We start from the raw sequence: 20,930 nt of genomic DNA, 5'->3' as shown, positions 1-20,930 counted from the left end.
ATTGGGAACAGGAAAAATATAAAATTACAAACTGATTGCATAGTCCTGAAAGAATTGTGGATCACAAATACTCAGGACATAGGGTCCTTTCATAGCTTCATAGTGAACCTGGCTCAGTCTTCTAGTTATCAAAGCCAGCTATAAATTAAATAAGTTTGATAATTTACACAGACCATACACACTAACACATATTTGAAACCCATGTTTTGAAATAACCTGTGCTCCCATGAGTTACTTAAGAGATCTTCCAACTCAAGAATTGACTACACAGTCTCCTCATCGCCATCTTCATGTCCGTGTTCCTCAATGTGTAAATGGCAGGATTCAGGACGGGTGTAACCAAGAAGTCTAAAATGGCAAGAAACTTATCCACTGGTACCGTGGGAAATGGCCACATATAAACAAAGATGCATGGTCCAAAGAACAAAACCACCACAGTGATGTGTGCTGACAGAGTAGAGAGGGCCTTGTACAAGCCTCCTGAAGAGCGTTTCCATACAGTGACCAGAATGAAAACATAGGAGATGATCAACAAGAAGAAAGTGCCCAGGGATATGAACCCACTGTTGGCAGTGACCATGAATTCCATTTTGTAGGAATCTATGCAAGCAAGTTTGATAAACCAAGGAAGGTCACAGTAAAAGCTGTCGATTTCACTAGGACCACAGAAAGGCAAATGGATCACAAAAGCTAACTGGACCACTGAGTGAATGAGGCCAATAGCCCAAGCACCACACACAAGCAAAAGGCACACCCGTGGGCTCATGATGGTCAGGTAGTGCAGGGGCTGACATATGGCCACATATAGGTCTAAGGCCATAGCAGTGAGCAGAAACATCTCAGATCCACCCAGGGTGTGAAGAACAAATATCTGGGTGACACACCCCTGGAAAGATATGGTTTTGTGCCCAGAGTACAGGTCAGAGATCATCTTAGGCACTGTTAAGGTAGAAAGACACAAATCAATAGATGAGAGGTTGGCTAAAAGGAAGTACATGGGGGAATGTAGGTGAGGGTCAAAGGTCACTGCAAACACAACAAGGAGATTCCCTAGAACAATTGTTACATAAAACACTGTAGAGAAGGCGAGGAGGAAATTCTGCACTGGTCTAGAGGCAGAAAGTCCCAGGAACACAAACTCAGACACAGAAGTGTCATTTCTTTCATACATTGGCTTTTTCCTGATGATACCTAAAATCCAGAAACAAAATAACCAAAGAATTTATCAAATGTTAATATTTAAAGAAACAGATTTAAGCGTTTATCTAATTCAGTTTTATGAAGAAAAAAATCTTCACTAACAGCCATTAATATGTATGCATTCATTTCTTCAAGTAATGCAACTAATGAGTGTAACTGATATCCTAATGAGTATCCACTATATTCTAAGTCCAATGTCAAGTTCTGAGGTGAAACAGAAATTCTGACTTTTGAAACTTTACAGGCTAGATCTAGATGGGTAGATACAGGTAGATTGATATTAAATAACTTTAATTATAGATACATCTCTGACAACTAATTTGAAGGAAATATCAGAGGGCTATGATAACAATGTGCCACATCACCATCATGCTTAATCAGACTCTGCAAAATATGAGTTACCATTGAAAGTAAGTAAAATAGTCCAGACTTTGGAAATGCAATGTGCAAAGGCCCTGAGACACAAAGGCAAGTATGTGAATGACTGAGATCAGGCTGGAGAAATAGGCCAAACAGGATGAAATCTTGGATCTATGATAAGAATTTTGCTTTTTACTCTAAGAGCAGTAGAAAATCTGAGGGAATATTCAGTTCCACCTTATCATATTTCTGCTTTCTGACAGTTATAAAAGCCTTAATGTAAAGAACGGAAGGAGAGGGCCAGAATAAACTTAAGAGTGACCTCAAGAGACTATTGAAGAATCAAATCATATCAATGTGAAAAGGGTGAATTATTCAGTCAATGTTATTGGCACAACAGATAAACTTGTAAATACATACATTATTGACTGTCATCATAAACTCAAGAAAGTTTCAAAAGGATATTTAAACATCTAAAAGGGAAACAAACCAAAAGAAAGAAACACAATATTTAAGCAAACGTTTAAGATAGAAAATTCATTCAAAGAATATCTCTAATTAACAAATGAGGAAGGAAATATATATCCACAATATTCAGTTCTTACTATACTAAGATACAGATATATGTACCTAGTTTTGTATAATCTACATGTAGATGGGGATTCCCTGGTGGCTCAGATGGTAAAGAGTCTGCCTGCAAATTGGGAGACCCAAGTTCCATCCCTGAGTCAGGAAGATCCCCTGGAGAAGGAAATGGCAACACACTCCAATATTCTTGCCTGGAAAATCCCACGGATGGAGGAGCCTGGTGGCTACAGTCCACAGGGTCTCTAAGAGTCGAACACAACTAAGCGACTTCACTTTCACTTTCTACATAGAGATCTCTTATATTGAAATATAAGCACGATAAATTAAAAACTGAAAGCATATTGAAAATTAAGTTATAAAATATCAGAAAGATGACTAATATTTCTATTATGAAATTATTTCCTCCAGATAGATGAAGAAAAGAAGTGTGGTGTACCAATTTTAAAATGAGAAAAAAAATAAGACTACTGACACAGAAGATGTCCTAACAGCTGATACTCCTATGAAAAGTAAAATTCTCACTAGTAATCAAATAAATGTTACTAAGATTGTGTTGGGACTACAGGCACACCTCAAGAAACAAGAAAAAAGTTAACTAAATAGCCTAACTCTACATCAAAAGAAACTAGAAAAGGAAGAAATGAAGAACCCCAGGGTTAGTAGATGGAAAGAAATCGTAAAAATTAGGGCAGAGATAAATGCAAAAGAAACAAAAGAGACCATAGCAAAAATCAACAAAGCCAAAAGCTGGTTTTTGAGAAGGTAAATAAAATTGACAAACCACTAGCCAGACTCATCAAGAAACAAAGGGAGAAGAACTAAATCAATAAAATTAGAAATGAAAATGGAGATCACAACCAACAACACAGAAATACAAAGGATTATTAGAGAATACTATCAGCAATTATGTGGCAATAAAATGAATAACTTGGAAGAAATGGACAAATTGCTAGAAAAGTACACCTTGCCAAAACTGAATCAGGAAGAAATAGAAAATCTGAATAGACCCATCATAAGCATGGAACTAGAAGAAGTAATCGGAAATCTTCCAGCAAACAAAAGCCCAGGTCCAGACGGCTTCACAGCTGAATTCTACCAAAAATTTAGAGAAGAGCTAACACCTATTCTACTCAAACTCTTCCAGAAAATTGCTGAGGAAGGAAAACTTCCAAACTCATTCTATGAGGCCACCATCACCCTAATCCCAAAACCTGGTAAAGACCCCACAAAAAAAGAAAACTACAGGCCAATATCACTGATGAACATAGATGCAAAAATCCTTAACAAAATTCTAGCAATCAGAATCCAACAGCATATTAAGAAGATCATACATCATGACCAAGTGGGCTTTATCCCAGGAATGCAAGGATTCTTCAATATCCACAAATCAATCAACGTAATACACCACATTAACAAACTGAAAAATAAAAATCATATGATTATCTCAATAGATGCAGAGAAAGCCTTCGACAAAATTCAACATCCATTTATGATAAAAACCCTCCAGAAAGTGGGAATAGAAGGGACATACGTCAACATAATAAAAGCTATATATGACAAACCCACAGCAAACATTATCCTCAATGGTGAAAAACTGAAAGCATTTCCCCTAAAGTCAGGAACAAGACAAGGGTGCCCACTCTCACCACTACTATTCAACATAGTTCTGGAAGTTTTGGCCACAGCAATCAGAACAGAAAAAGACATAAAAGGAATACAAATTGGAAAAGAAGAAGTAAAACTTTCACTGTTCGCTGATGACATGATCCTCTACACAGAAAACCCTAGAGACTCTACCAGAAAACTACTAGAGTTAATCAATGATTACAGTAATGTTGCAGGATATAAAATCAACACACAGAAATCCCTTGCATTCCTATACACTAATAATGAGAAAATAGAAAGAGAAATTAAGGAAACTATTCAATTCACTGTTGCAATGAAAAGAATTAAATACTTAGGAATATATCTACCTAAGGAAACAAAAGACTTGTACATAGAAAACTATAAAACACTACTGAAAGCAATCAAAGAGGACACTAATAGATGGAGAAATATACCATGTTCATGGATTGGAAGAATAAATATTGTAAAAATGAGTATACTACCCAAAGTAATTTATACATTCAATGCAATCCCTATCAAGCTACCAATGATATTTTTCACAGAACTAGAACAAATAATCTCACAATTTATATGGAAATACAAAAAACCTCGAATAGCCAAAGCAATCTTGAGGAAGAAAAATGAAACGGGGGGAATTAACCTGCCGGACTTCAGGCTCTACTACAAAGCCACAGTCATCAAGACAGTATGGTACTGGCATAAAGACAGAAATATAGATCAATGGAACAAAATAGAAAGCTCAGAGATAAATCCACGCACCTATGGACACCTCATCTTTGACAAAGGAGGCAAGAATATAAAATGGAGAAAAGACAGTCTCTTTAACAAGTGGTGCTGGGAAAACTGGTCAGCCACCTGTAAAAGAATGAAACTAGAACACTTCCTAACACCATACAGAAAAATAAATTCAAAATGGATTAGAGAGCTAAATGTAAGACCAGAAACTATAAAACTCCTAGAGGAGAAAGTAGGCAAAACACTCTCTGACATAAATCACAGCATTATCCTCCAAGACCCACCTCCAAGAATATTGGAAATAAAAGCAAAAATAAACAAATGGGATCTAATTAAAATCAAAAGCTTCTGCACAGCAAAGGAAACTATAAGCAAGGTGAAAAGACAGCCTTCAGAATGGGAGAAAATAATAGCAAATGAAGCAACTGATAAAGGATTAATCTCCAAAATATACAAGCAGCTCCTGCAGCTCAATTCCAGAAAAATAAGTGACCCAATCAAAAAATGGGCCAAAGAACTAAACAGACATTTCTCCAAAGAAGACATAAAGATGGCTAACAAACACATGAAAAAATGCTCAACATCCCTCATAATCAGAGAAATACAAATCAAAACCACAATGAGATACCATTTCACACCAGTCAGAATGGCTGCTATCCAAAAGTCTACATGCAATAAATGCTGGAGAGGGTGTGGAGAAAAGGGAACCCTCTTACACTGTTGGTGGGGATGCAAACTAGTACAGCCACTATGGAGAACAGTGTGGAGATTCCTCAAAAAACTGGAAATAGAACTGCCATACGACCCAGCAATCACACTCCTGGGCATACACACCGAGGAAACCAGAATTGAAAGAGACACATGTACTCCAATGTTCATTGCAGCACTGTTTATAATAGCCAGGACATGGAAGCAACCTAGATGTCCGTCTGCAGATGAATGGATAAGAAAGCTTTGGTACATATACACAGTGGAGTATTTTTCAGCCATCAAAAAGAATGCATTTGAATCAGTTTTAATAAGGTGGATGAAACTGGAGCCTATTATACAGAGTGAAGTAAGCCAGAAAGAAAAACATCAATACAGTATACTAACGCATATATATGGAATTTAGAAAGATGGTAACTTTAACCCTGTATACGAGGCTGCAAAAGAGACATAGGTATATAGAACAGTCTTTGGGACTCTGTGGGAGAGGGTGAAGGTGGGATGATTGGGGAGAATGGCATTGTAGCATGTATATTATCATATGTGACCAGTCCAGGTTCGACGCATGATACAGGATGCTTGGGGCTGGTGCACGGGGATGAACTGGAGGGAGAATATGGGGACGAGGGAGGTGGGAGGGGGGTTCAAGAAAGGGAACACATGTACACCCGGGGTGGATTCGTGTCAATGTATGGCAAAACCAACCAATATGTTAATGTAAGGTAATTTGCCTCCAATAAAATAAATTAAAAAAAAAAATAAACTCAGGTAAAAAACATGAAAAGAAAAAAAGATTGTGTTGGGTGCTATTCTATACTAATTTCAAGATGAAATCATGGCTGAGGCTCTGAAGAAAAAGTTATATTCATAAACTGAAAAGAAAAGAAATTCAATTTGTTTAAAAGTTACTTTAGAAATACATACGTAAACTTCAAAAATTTCCCTGCATATGAATAAGAATCTCAAGTCAAGTAAAAACATATACATGCTACTATATATAAAACAGATAAATAGCAAGGAACTATTCTATTGCAGAGCCAACTATATTTAATATCCTGTAATAATTTCTAATGGAAAAGAATCTGAAAAAGAATATATATGTAGAAAAAGAGAGTTATATATATATATATATGAATTAACCACTTTGCTTCCCTGGTGGCTCAGACGGTAAAGTGTCTACCTGCAACGTGGGAAACCCAGGTTCAATCCCTGAGTGGGGAAGATACCCTGGAGAAGGAAATGGCAACCCACTCCAGTACTCTTGTTTAGAAAATTCCATGGACCTAGGAGCCTGGTGGGCTACGGTCCATGGGGTCGCAAAGAGTTTAACACGACTGAGTGAATTCACTTTCACTTTTAACCACTTTGCTGTATACCTAAAACACACAAAACTATCAACTATGCTTCAATAAAAAAAGAAAATTTGCTTAGCATATTGGAACTAGATAAGTTCACATTTAAGTTACAAGGGGCGTTAATGAAAAAAATTACCAAAAGAAAAATTAGAAATAACATTAAGGTCTGCAGTGGAGAATCAGTTCAGTTCAGTCACTCAGTCATGTCCGAGTATTTGTGACTCCATGAACTGCAGCACACCAGGCCTCCCTGTCCATCACCAACTCCCGAAGCTTACCCAAACCCATGTCCTTTGAGTCAGTGATACCATCCAACCATCTCATCCTCTGTCATCCCCTTCTCCTCCCGCCTTCTATCTTTCCCAGCAACAAAGCCTTTTCAAATTAGTCAGCTCTTCGCATCAGGTGGCCAAAGTATTGGAGTTTCAGCTTCAGCATCAGTCCTTCCAATGAATATTCAGTACTGAACTCCTTTAGGATGGACTGGTTGGATCTCTTTGCAGTCCAAGTGACTTTCAATAGTCTTCTCCAACACCACAGTTCAAAAGCATCAATTCTTCGGTGCTCAGCTTTCTTTGTAGTCCAACTCTAACATCCATACGTGACTACTGGAAAAACCATAGCCTTGAATATAATCATAGTTAAATGAATATGAATTAAATATTCATAGCTCTTTTATCTTGGAAGAGCATTATTACTAATACGAAAAGTAAAAATCGCTCAATCATGTCCAACTCTTTGCAACCCTATGGACTATACAGTCCATTGAATTCTCCAGGCCAGAATACTGGAGTGGATAGCCTTTCCCTTCTCCAGGAGATCTTCCCAATCCAGGTATCAAACCCAGGTCTCCCATGTTTCAGGCAGATTCTTTACCTGCAGAGCCACCAGAGAAGCCCTATTACTCATATATAGGAACATAATTCATTGCTATGAAATATATGAATAGACATTTTAAAAATGAGTTTACAAGAAAGATATATACGGAATCCATTTTTAAAACTTATTTTTAATTCTTATCACTAAATTGTTTCTCTCCAGGCTTATATGTGTTTATTAGTTTGAGTCATAAGAAATTGTTCTTTCAGTCAGTTCACATTTGGTCAAATGTCAGTTTTAGAGAATTCAACCTAATATACATGCTATTTTTTTTTTAGACATACTGTTAAACAACTGTATCTTGAAACAAACAAACCAAATTACTGATGCTTGTTCCACATCTAAATTAAATACCAGGAGTCCCCCACTTGCACTGCCACCACTCAGCTTTCCTCCAGGCCCCACACCAACAACCATGCTCTCTCTTGTCACTCCTCCAAACCACACCTGGGCTCTCCTGTGGGCACAATCCTCACTGCCTCAGAGAGAAAGCAGCATAAGTCTCTTGGAGCCCCTTGAAACTGTTATCACCAAGAATAGACATGTAGGCAGCCAGGCCAGTCAGGAAGGACATTGTGAGGGTAATGGATGTGAAGCTGGTCTTGTAACCAAAAGAGAATACTGCAGGGGTGGTGCCAGGAGGCCCTGATACAGGAGCAGTGAATGGAGGATTTTATAGCCAATAACAGAAAAAAATAAAATTGGACTGAGCAAGAGAGAATGAATGGGACAATCATCAGAGTTAACTGCAGTGGGTGTGACATTTCAAAGAAGCTATAATCAAGTCTCTTATCTAAAAGCTTTGATCATGCAATATGCAGATTTTAAAGTAAACACAGTCTTGTACAAAACAATGTATATTCACTTTGTTTCCAAATGTAAAAGAATACATTAGAAATTTTTCAGATTTAGTTTCAATGATCAAAAGAAAGGTCAGTTTTTTAAAAATTACTAATTAAAATTTTTACTGGTAGTAGGAAATTAGGTGATTATTTTTTCCTGTTTTTCTCTTTTCTAAACTTCTAATGTTAAAAATGCATTTTAATACATGGTCTCTTTATTTGATATAGTTCAATAAGAAGAGGAAATATTGGCATTAGTCAAATAAAATATTGCTTTTTTAGAAAGGTCAATATAGTAACTGCACAAGGAGATCAAACTTCACAGGCACCCACAATAGGAACAATAACAACAACATGTACAAGTGACCAGTGAACATAATGACAGATGCCCAGCCTTATCATGAGCAGTGACTAGGAAACACAGATTTCTGCTTCCCTAACTGACAGGGGAAAAGAAAGAGAAAGAGTAGAGACAGGTGAGAATGAAGAAATATTACCAATGTTACCAGGATTCCAATATAAAAGCTACATTATACCTTGTTGATGGAATTACCAGTTGACAATGTTTATTAGAGTTTAAAACACACAAATCTTGACAGCTGTACAAGAGCAACTATTATGCTTATGTACCACCCATATCTATATAAAATGTATATATGTCTATACATACATGTACACACAGATACATAGAATGCTGTTGATGCATGTAAATCAATAGAGAATGCATTAACCACACTGCAGAATATATATATACTGTGGAATACTATGAAGCTATAAAAATTATTTATATATATACAGATTTAGAAAGATTTTCAATTTAAGGGACAAAAGAAAGTACGTGAAAATATTATTTTGCCTGCCATGTGGAAAAAATGTTGAGGTTCTCAAAAAAATTAAATTAGAACTACCTTTTCATGTAGGATTTTCAGTACTTTTAAATGCGAAGGAAATGAAATCAGAATCTTGAAGAGATATTGACAATGCTATGTTCATTGCAGCACTACTCACATTAATCAAATTTGGAAACATGAATTTTCTGATGATTAATGAATGGATAAAGCAAATGTGATACACATACACACCACACACACACACACACACACACACAAATAATATTCAGCCTAAAAAAAAAAATTTCCTGCCATTTGCAAAGGGCAGAAAAGTAACTCATATTTAAACACAGAGAACATGAAATAAGCCAGTCACAGAAAGCAAAACACTGCATGCTATCATACATGAGATGTCATCGCAATTCAGGAACGTAGTTAAATTTGATGGTACATGAAAATTCAGGATCTGTTCTCATGAGTAATCATAAGGTTATAATCACCTAGATGTGAAGTCAAAAGTATTAGAGTAATATATTTGGGTATGTATTTCCATAGCCAAGTATTAATTCCTGCAAAAATTATTTCACGATGATCAGTATTATGTCTTAATTTGGTAAAATGCTGATGGCATTTTTTTGTACGTATTTAAATAACTGGAAACAACTAAAACAACCATCCGAATACTGGATTAAAACAAGAGCCTCTAATGGCAAAAACAGAATTCTTTTTATGAAACTATGTTTGTACTTGAAAAAAACTTCCAAAACTGCACACCAAGTATTCCAAATAGTCAATCCTCAAAATAGGATACATGTGGCTTTCATCTCCTAAGGCCTACATTTCTGTATTATTTAAATGGTCTAAAACAACCTGATATTGGCTTTTGACTTAAAAATGAAATTTATTGTGAAAATACAGAATAAGAGTCTCCGATGTATAACCCAGCAAATTCAGATTGTAGTGACGGTAGTACCATTTAATCAAGCATTTAAAAACTGAAATAAAGTTTTACAAGTGTGTCAACAACTGTTTACTCATAGGAAATCACAATGGATCCTTAACAGAAAATGTTCCCTATAAGAAATTAATGGCCAAGATAAAACCTATCTGTGGCAGTCTACTGCTAGGGGCTATAAAATATATCTATCAGGGCTTCCCCGGTGGCTTAGAGGGTAAAGCGTCCACCTGCAATGTGGGAGACCCAGATTCAATCCCTGAGTCAGGAAGATCCCCCGGAGAAGGAAATGCAACCCACTCCAGTACTCTTGCCTGGAAAATCCCATGGATGGAGGAGCCTGGGAGACTGGAGTTCATGGAGTCGCAAAGAGTTGGACACGACTGAATGACTTCACTTTCACTTTCACTACTAGGAGCTATAAAATATATCTATCATTTAGCTGATTGATACTAGTAAGAAGGGATGAAAATGAAAGGAGAGAGAAAAGACAGAAGAGACAGGGACAGTAGAGAAAATAGGAGAGAATAGAAACAAACAAGAAGGAATAGCATAACAGTTAAAAAGGGAGCAGTTAGAACAGCATACCTTAGGAGTGGTTCCTGAGTCTTTTTTTCCTGTTCACCAATTTACAAACTCTCAGTAACTTCTCTCTTCACAATGTCTCAGCAAGGCACATAATGCAACAGTCTACAACCCATTTTCCCAGCCTCTGATCTCACCTCTCCACCTCACAAATCCCTTGAACTAGGAGGACTATTGTTCTTTCATTAATATCAGGGTTATCCAAACTTTTGTTCTGCCCTATAGTTTTCCCTGGCCTTCTCCACTTGGCTGATTACTTCTTTTTCTAAAAATTCTGTCAGTTATTAGTCAGTGATGGCCCCCTCTCTCCTCCAGTCTGCATGAGATATTCTTCCACCCTGCTATCACATCTTAATTGTGAGGTTCTCATGATACTTTTTCATGACGGTATAATTTACAGTTGACTAGTTTTTCTGTCTCTTCTGCAAAGGGCATGAGCTTCTTGAGAGCAGGGACTATGTCTTAGCCATAAACCCTGACCATATGAAATGATGTGAATTTGGGAGAGAAGACAAGGGGTTGAATGGCTGTGCGCATGAATGTGCATATACCTTGAAAATTGATAATAGTTTCTTGGTAAACACACTGTTGTTTTTTATATATATATTATTCTCATTGAAAACTGATGCAAGTAGAATTAAAAAGCAATTTTCATTCTAGAAATTACCATGAAAAAAATGACAGGTCAAAGATGATTCACATCAAAACCAACTCCCAAAGTCCTTCCTAGTTCTATGTGAAATATAATCCAAATCTAAAAACTCCCCTGTAAATTCAGATACAATCCAGGCACATGAAGAGCTTCTCGCAATCTGAAAAGTAAAACTTCCCCTTGGAAAGACTGGCATTGTATATGTTCAACAGGTTCAACAAATATATGTTGAATTGAAAAACAGAAATAGAGATAAGAAAGAGTGGGAGGCAAAGTGGTGGGGTGGAGGGGGGAGAATTTTTGTAATGTTGTAGCAGAGTTGCTATACTTTGCCCATAGAGGGAAAACAGCTGGTAATTTTAACAGGCTCTTCACTTAAATTATACTGTCCCCACTTACCTGACCTCACCCCCCCCAAAAAAACGGTCCCAGAAAACAATATTTTCACTATAAATGAACCTCTTAAGAAGTGCTTCCCTCTTTGATCTCTGTGGTTAGTACTCCTTACAAGTACTCCAGCTCTAACAACACTTTTGGGTGGCCCTTTGATGACTCAGTGACCTGAGTCCCCAGGCCGTTTATTATGAGATCTCTACCTTAAATTCCCATGCCATTAAGAGAAGAAAAATTATTAGAAGCTTGATTTAAAAAAGTAAAGGGGAAACACAGGAAGCTATGATTAATAAACTATGACAGCAAAACATATTCAAGGAAACTCAGGATCTCCTAACATTTTAATACATATTGATAAATACCATTTAGACCAATATTAGTGAAAAAGTAATGCCTATTAACACAATTAGTAAAAATTATTTTAGAATTCTATTAGAAGCATAGTCATACAATATATTCCTAGCATCCTTATCCCTGCTTTTTTGCCTTATTTATATAATTACCAAACCCATTTTGGTCATGATAAATATCTTAAAAAAAGAAGTTAAATATGTTGGCAAAGGTCAGACTGCTAAAGTTAAAACCAATATTCAAGTGAAATAATATTCTGATTTCAAAGTCCATGAATTTAATCCCTGTGCTATGCTGTGCCTTTTTCAGAAAATGCCATGACGTATTAAAAAAGGGCTCACATGCCTATTAAACTTTTCACTTTTCTGAGTATTTTACCTATATGATCTCATTTATTATTTCTAACCAAACGGTGAGATGGAAATCCAATATTCTTTCACACCTGATGAGAAATAAGACTGTGACTTCTCAGTTAATACTAGAAAAGGGGAAATAATTTGTATATCTTGGCATTCAGCACTGTGATTTTTTTATTCATTAACTAAGTCTGGACATACTGAATATCTCTATCATACTGCTCAGAAAAGCAATGTGTACACACAGAAGATCAAATATCACCAGTTGTGTAAAATTTAACATTATTATAAGAGCTACATGTCAACACATTTTACAAAAATTCTTTTTGTTAAATGCTATTATTCTCATTTTACAAAAATTTAGACTGATTTCTATATAACATTCAGCCTAGAAAGAAATGAGCAAAACTTAGTGCTGGAACTGTAGCATTCTCTTTTATATCAAAAGTACATATTAGCCAAGAATGGTTTTGAACAAAAAATGAGCTAAAAAAAGATAATAACTAAAACCTTAATAGTAAGGAAAATAATATATGCTCATTTATCTTTTTAGTGTTACATTTTATGTTATTAAGACAAATTAACATAATGTAAAATCAACCATTTTAGAGCTACAAACTAATGCATTTAGGCATTCATTATATTGTGGAATCATCACTTTGACCTAGTTCCAAACTACTTTCATCCATACTGAAATGTGTATCTGATACACATTTGTGGCTGAATATTCCTTTGAGTGGATTACCACATTTGTTAAGCCATTCATCAGCGGATGAACATTTGGATGAACAACTTTGCCCATTGTGAATAGTTCTATATATTCATGTACAAGATTTTGTTTTATTTTTTTAATATTTTTTAATTTATTTATTTTAATTGGAGGGTAATTACTTTACATTATTGTATTGGTTTTGCCATACATTGACACAAATCTGCCCCAGGTGTACATGTGTTCCCCATCTTGAACCCCCCTCCCACCTCCCTTCCCATCCCATCTGTTTTTAATTCTTTGGGGTTAAAGACTAGGAGCAGAATTGATGAGATTTATGATAATTCTGTTTAACTTTTTGAGGAACTGTGAAGTATGAAGGGTATCACTCCAGTGAAATTTATTTGACATTTTTCTCATAATTACACAAGAGTTTTGGGTTCAGGTTCCTAAAAAGATGGGAATACCAGACCACCTGACCTGCCTCTTGAGAAACCTATATGTAGGACAGGAAGCAACAGTTAGAACTGGACATGGAACAACAGACTGGTTCCAAATAGGAAAAGGAGTACATCGAGGCTATATATTGTCACCTTGCTTCTTTAACTTATATGCAGAGCGCATCATGAGAAACACTGGCTGGAGGAAGCACAAGCTGGAATCAAGATTGCCAGGAGAAATACCAATAACCTCAGATATGCAGATAACACCATCCTTATGGCAGAAAGTGAAGAAGAACTAAAGAGCCTCTTGATGAAAGTGAAAGAGGAGTGTGAAAATGTTGGCTTAAAGCTCAAAATTCAAAAACTAAGATCATGGCACCCGGTCCCATCACTTCATGGCAAATAGAAGGGGAAATAGTGGCTGACTTTATATTTTGGGGCTCCAAAATCATTGCAGATGGTGACTGCAGCCATGAAATTGAAAGACGTTTGCACCTTGGAAGAAAGTTATGACCAACCTAGACAGCATATTAAAAAGCAGAGACATTACTTTGCCAACAAAGGTCCATCTAGTCAAAGCTATGGTTTTTCTAGTAGTCATGTATGTGTGTGAGAGTTGGACTATAAAGAAAGCTGAGTACCAAAGAACTGATGCTTTTGAACTCTGGCATTGAAGAAGACTCTTGAGAGTCCCTTGGACAGCAAGGAGATCCAACCAGTCCATCCTAAAGGTAGTCAGTCCTGAATATTCATTGGAAGGACTGATGTTGAAGCTGAGACTCCAACACTTTGGCCACCTGATGTGAAGAACTGACTCATTTGAAAAGACCCTGATGCCGGGAAAGATTGAAGGTGGGAGGAGAAGGGGACCACAAAGGATGAGATGGTTGGATGGTATCACCAAGTGAATGGACATGAGTTTGGGTAAACTTCAGGAGTTGGTGATGGACAGGGAGGCCTGGCGTGCTACAGTCCATGGGGTCGCAAAGAGTCAGACACGACTGATTGACTGAACTGAACTAATCGGTTCAGGGGAAGCACACCACAGGTAATCTGCCATTTTTGACGTCTCCCATCAAGTGTCTATACCATCAGTATGATCTACGTTTATTGATTTTGACTTTGATCAACTGACTGAAATTTCAGGTTGCCTCACTATAGATTTACTTTCCATGCTATTCACACTGTATTTTGAGAAAAGTCACTACACTCAGACCATACTTAAGTAATGAGGAGCTATTTTCCCCTTGATTAGGGTAGCGTGCTACACAATTTATCTCTAATTCTCCTGCATGGGTGTTACTCTTCTATTCCATGTACTAATTTATTCAATCATTTATATTAGTATGAAATCATGGATATTTATTTTATAATCTGGATTGTAATCAAATACTGCTATTGGGAGCATTTTCATTTGGTTCTTAAGCCTCTTTGATGTATAGCTGCATCAAATTTTGTGAGTTTATGTATGTTTGAGGATTTCCTTATTTTCTAGGACTAAAAGGTGCTCCTGGTTTATCTTGTATCTTAATTTCCTTTTCCTACAATAGCCATGTCTCCAAAGATCTCTGGTTCCTTTTACTTGATAATGGTATTAGAAATAAACACATGCTCATTGTTTCTATGGTTTCATTGTATTTATGCCCTCACAGAAGACATGGCAAATGCCTAAGACAATATAGTAAAAAATACAGTATCATAAAAAATTTCCTGTGCTTCACGTATTCATTCATTTCCATAAACTCATGAGCCCCTGACAAGCACCTAACTTTTCACTGTCTCCATAGTTTTTCATCTTCCAGAAATTCATAAATGTGGAATCATACCATTTATAGACTTGTGAGGTTGGCTTCCTTCATGGAGCAATAGACACTTAAGTATCCTCTATATCTTTTCATGACTCGATAGATTATTCCCTTTTATTATGGAATAATATCCCATTGTTAAAGTGTATCACACTTTATTTAACCATTAACAGATAGAAGAACATCTTGGATATCTCTAGTATTTGGTAATTATGAAAAAAACGGTCACAAACATTCAAATACAGGTTTTGTATGAAAAGAATTTTTAACTAAGTTTGGTAAATATCCAGCAGTACTATTACTTTACCATATTTGTTTCTCTAAAAACTAACATTTACATTGAAACAACCATTACAATGGAATATATTTATATATAATATTATTTTAAATAAATTAGAATTTAAAATATCCTTCCATACTCTATATCTTCCAAAGAAAAAGACTCCTCTATATGTATATATTGACATGTTCACATGTAAGTATGTAACAGCATAGGAAAAAAAAAAGTGAAATATAGCCACCAAAATGTGAACAAATTTATGCTTCTGATGAAAAAAAAAGTAGCAGCAGTGGGCAGACAGAGACATCCTATCATATTTCCTTCTCAGATCTCTGAAGTGTTGGATTCTTGTCCATAAGGCTAAAATTATATAATATTTTCTAAAACTAAATAAAAGGTAGGATTCCATTACTGTTTTGTTATTTTGAAGAATATTGATATTGCCTTTTGCATAAAAGTCAGTTGTGTCTGAATTTTTGTTACCCGATGGACCATAGCCCACCAGGTTCTTCTGCCCTAAAGACTGTGTCAGCAAGAATACTGGAGTAGGTTGTAATTTCCTATTCTAGGGGATCTTCTCCATCCAGGGATTATACCTGTGTCTTTTTCATCTCCTACATTGGCCAGCGAAATCTTTACTGCTGAGCCGCGTGTGAAGTCCCAATATTGCCTTGTACTCAATTATAAATCAGGATCATTGCTCAAATAATCAAAGAAATTTTGACACTTTAAATTTCTCTATTCTTCATTGTGTGTGTGCTCTATTCTTCATTAAAACCCCATAAAACAAGCAGTTCAAGACTGACTGCTCTACAATGGGCATACTTGGTATACATTACTGAGGGAGCAACTGAGCACACAGAGCACACACACACTGACGAGTTCATCTCCCTCTGCTAGTCAGCCCATAGCCACTCACCCAAGTCATCTGGGACTAGAGATGCCAACTTAGTTCTGAAATACTGTTTTTCTTTTTTAAAAGTTAATCAATGTTTTAAAACTGTGCTTAACTCAATCATTAGAACTTTATTATTGTCCTCACCCTGACCTTGACAAAGGCACACTTTCCAGATGACATTCTCGATTCAGAGAGACAACAATAAAGTGGTCTCACAGGAACATAGCATGGGTAGTTTGAGAGTTTCCGACTCCAAAGGCCACTTTCTACACTAAATATATGCCTCACACTCTCCCATAAATGCTGGTCACAATAGAAAGTAGATACTTTGCTTTAATGCAATAGGATTCTATTTCAGATTCTATTTAGAATATGGAGAATGCTTTATCCAGGGGAAAAAATGTGGTCAAATACGGTGTCTCTCTGGTAAGAAGATATACTCTACACTGTCAATTTCTTAACTTCTCCCTTAGTTCTCTTCCTCTGTCATATTTTTTTTTCCCTCTGTCATATTTAAGATAATGTTTTAATGTCATATTTCCATGCACACTAATTAGAATGGTTTGTAATTATGCATAGCTTTCAGAAATATCAAGGGTTTCTTCTCCAAGGTACATCTTGGAACTTCTGGACTCTCTACATCATCAAAACGAGTAACTTCTACACAGTCTTACAGCTCCGTAGGTGCCCTCTTTGAGGAAGTATTCAGGTCTTCACGGATCCACAATCATCAGGGTCTACAGTTTTTTTGAGTTAAGGAAAATTGTATTCTAGGCACAGATACATAACTGTAATTAACAGAAATTTCCAAATATTGAGAAAAGTGGTGTTTACTAATTTAACTCAGGAAGGAACCTGATAGAGATTATGGAAAGAAATCTCTCAACACCTACAATAGTCAATAGTTACCATGGAAACAGAATTATGCTCTTGGAACTGAATAGTAGACACAGAATGACAGCACAGATGCAGGACTGGCATCAGAGAGCATTGGGATTGCACTCCAGTCATGCTGTTTCCCAGCTCTTAAGCTGTAACAGGTTACACTAAGAGCCAAACTTAGAATAGTAAGATATATTTCATTCATTTTATTTTATTTGGTAATGTGAAGATTACTTTATAGTCAATGTGGGTGAAAATTTCTAGCATAATGAGAGGTATTCAGAGAGAGTGACAGGGAGATGCAAAGAAACAGAGAGGTTTAGTTTTCCCATGACTCTGATATTACCAGCTAAAAAATGAAAATTAAAGTTGTCCCATTTTTAAAACTTTTACTTTTTAATTATTCTTGAGTTTTTTTGTGAGTTCTGCTCTAACTCATTTGATTTTATAATTATACTCTTAGAATCTTTACAGTTACTTCTACTTAAGGTAAAGTTGAAAATTACATGATTTATACAAGTAATTTTAAAGTGTTGTTAATATAGTTTTAATATAATTATCCTAGTAGCAATATTTTGCCCTTTCTAATTTAACTGAAGTACTGTTAAAAGCCTTTTAAGTTAGTATTAGGTGAAATAGCTAGCATAAGCTTTTATTCTTTGATATAACATACCACCTACAATCTATGTCTTTTTCACTGAAGTACTCAAAATTGATCACAGTTCATAGTAAGAAAATATTCAATAAATTCCTGTTTACCACACTGGGAAAAATTAAAAGCCCCTCCTACATCTATAGCTTTCTAATTCTATTTTTATTTTCATCCTGGTACCTGATAATTCTGTGGATTGAAACAAAAACAGTATCATCAATAGCTTCAGTTACAGACAACAGGTAGGGTAAACCCAGACTAAACCTCAGGTCCACAGCACTGAATTGATCATAATTCTCGATTCATAGTATATTCACACCATTTCTAATGGCAATTTTAGATTTGCTTGTTTATTTAATAATAAAACTATAACTATAAAACATAACTAATACAAGACTTAAATAGTTATAATATCATATAGCTGATAATATGTGCATCCTCATCCTGATCCTTAGCTGCCCAGAGTTGGAGTTACTTACATCATTTTTAAATACATAGTTATATATATAAGTTCCTACAAAATACAGCATTTTTTATTGCTATTCATTTTATAAAAATTATGCTAATCTCTTTTTTCTTCATTCAGTTCAGTTCAGTTCAGTCGCTCAGTCGTGTCCAACTCTTTGTGACCCTGTGAATCACAGCATGCCAGGCCTCCCTGTCCATCACCAACTCATTACCATGTCTCAAAAAGCTACATCTCTGTGATTTTATATAGTTGTACTTTATTTGCTATGTTTCTGAATATTCCATTGTCCTGTTCATGTGCATAATTATAAATATCTCCATATATACAGTTGTAAGAATTTATCTCGAGCATGCAAATGAGACTGAAATTGCTGGACCATATGATGTGTGAGTATTGAGCTTTATAAGAAAAGCATAAATTTTTTTCCAAAGTGCCTATGTAAGGATATGCTTTCATCAGCAATAAATAAGAAACCTGCTTTATTCAGAAAATATATTTTAATTTCTTTTCTTCAGATAAAATTAGAAGAAACTGAACTAAATGGAAGAAGTAACCAGTCTGTAGTGTCTGAATTTATTTTTCTTGGGCTGTGTGATTCATGGGAGCTCCAGGCCTTCCTCCTAGTGATATTTTCTTCACTTTATTTAATCACCATTTTAGGCAACGTCTTCATTGTTCTCCTAATTACTGCTGACCTTCATCTCCACTGCCCTATGTACTTCCTGTTAGCCAATCTTTCGTTCATTGACTTATGCCTTTCATCAGTAACCACTCCTAAAATGATCACAGACTTTCTCAAGGCAAACAAGACCATCTCTTTTGGAAGCTGCATGTGTCAGATTTTTTTTGGACATTTTTTTGGAGGGGGTGAGATGGTGCTGCTTGTGTCAATGGCCTATGACCGTTATGTGGCCATCTGCAAGCCACTCCATTATGCTAGCATTATGAACACACAAATGTGTATTTGGCTAGTGATGACATCATGGATCATTGGCTTTGTGCATTCAATAAGCCAAATAGCTATAATTATACAATTGCCTTTCTGTGGACCCAGAGAATTGGATAGCTTTTTCTGTGATATTCCATTGGTGATCAAGCTAGCTTGCATGAACACTTAAGTTTTAGAAATGTTGATAAATGCTGACAGTGGGGTACTTGCCACCATCTGCTTCATTCTATTGCTGATCTCTTACTCTTATATTCTGCTTACTCTCTGCCATCAGTCGAAGGATGGGGCATCCAAGGCTCTCTCCACCTGCACTGCCCACATCACAGTGGTTGTGCTATTCTTTGGGCCCTGTATCTTCATCTACCTGTTTCCACTCAGCATCACTTGGGTGGACAAGTTTCTTGCTGTATTTTATGCAGCCATCACACCACTACTAAATCCAGTCATTTACACTTTAAGAAACAAAGAAATTAAAATTGCCATTAAGAGACTATGTTGATAGCCTATGGATTTCTGTTGGTATTTCATGATCTCGCATTATAAGAATGTGATAATTCCCAATTCACATATGGAAACCATGTGTATCTCTTGGAGAAAATTTTGTGTCAATTCTATAGCTTTCCAAAATTATAAAAATGAGTCCCTGTTTGGGAAATTTGGCCAGTCTTTAGAGCTATGATTTTGGTTGTTCTCAAGAATGATTTGGAATTAACAACAATGTTAACATTAATTATTACTATCTGTACTGCTACTTCAACACAGACCACCACACCTGGAAATTTTCTAATCCGTTATGCATTTCTTTTAGCAAAGCATTTCATGTGGATCTTCTCTAACTTTTTTTTTAATGTTTATACACTGAATGCAGGGGTGTGTGCATGCTCAGTCATGTCTGACTCTTCGTGATGCCACAGACTGTAGCCCACCAGGCTCCTCTGTCTATGGAATTTTCCAGGCAAGGATACTGGAGTGGGTTGCCATTTCCTACAACAGAAGATTTTCCCTACTCAGGGATCAAACCCACGTTTCCTGCATCTCCTGCATTTGCAAGCAGATTCTTTACCACTGAGCCAGTTCATTGAATACTGCTATCTTTATTTTACAGATTGATAAATTAGTCTATTGATTAGTTAACATTCTAGTTACCTTCTGGAAAGATAGCTAGAGGGGGAATCATTAAATATTCCTGATCATATTCAGAAAGAAATTTGAGTCATAATCACAATCTGGAGAGAGTGTTGTGCCCTCAACATCATGTCTCAGTCATTTCTGAAACAGTGTCTTTAAGAGATACATATTCAACACAAAGATGGTTGTAGTAACAACTTTTGGAGATTTTGCTTTTTCCCTTCCTATTCATAAATGGGTTCAGTTCAGTTCAGTTCAGTTCAGTCGCTCAGTCGTGTATAGGTGAGTCAAAATATCTAG

The 20,930-nt window shown here is 36.1% G+C and overlaps 1 protein-coding gene and 1 pseudogene across 1 annotated transcript; one reads left to right on the top strand and one right to left on the bottom strand.

Annotated features, from left to right (window-relative positions):
• Positions 1 to 235: 235 nt before the first annotated feature.
• Positions 236 to 1,171, bottom strand: LOC129562827 (olfactory receptor 4F6-like). The gene has a single exon (XM_055436289.2). The coding sequence runs from the start codon at positions 1,169 to 1,171 to the stop codon at positions 236 to 238; it is 936 nt and encodes a 311-aa protein (XP_055292264.2).
• A 6,695-nt stretch (positions 1,172 to 7,866) lies between these two features.
• LOC129563395 (olfactory receptor 4F4-like) lies at positions 7,867 to 20,001 on the top strand (annotated as a pseudogene).
• Positions 20,002 to 20,930: the final 929 nt, after the last annotated feature.

The sequence above is a fragment of the Moschus berezovskii genome, chromosome 9 (genome assembly GCF_049115385.1).
Source record: "Moschus berezovskii isolate FMDL1 chromosome 9, NW_MosBer_1.0, whole genome shotgun sequence".
Classification (NCBI taxonomy): domain Eukaryota; kingdom Metazoa; phylum Chordata; class Mammalia; order Artiodactyla; family Moschidae; genus Moschus; species Moschus berezovskii.
This window is presented reverse-complemented; position numbering and strand designations above follow the sequence as displayed.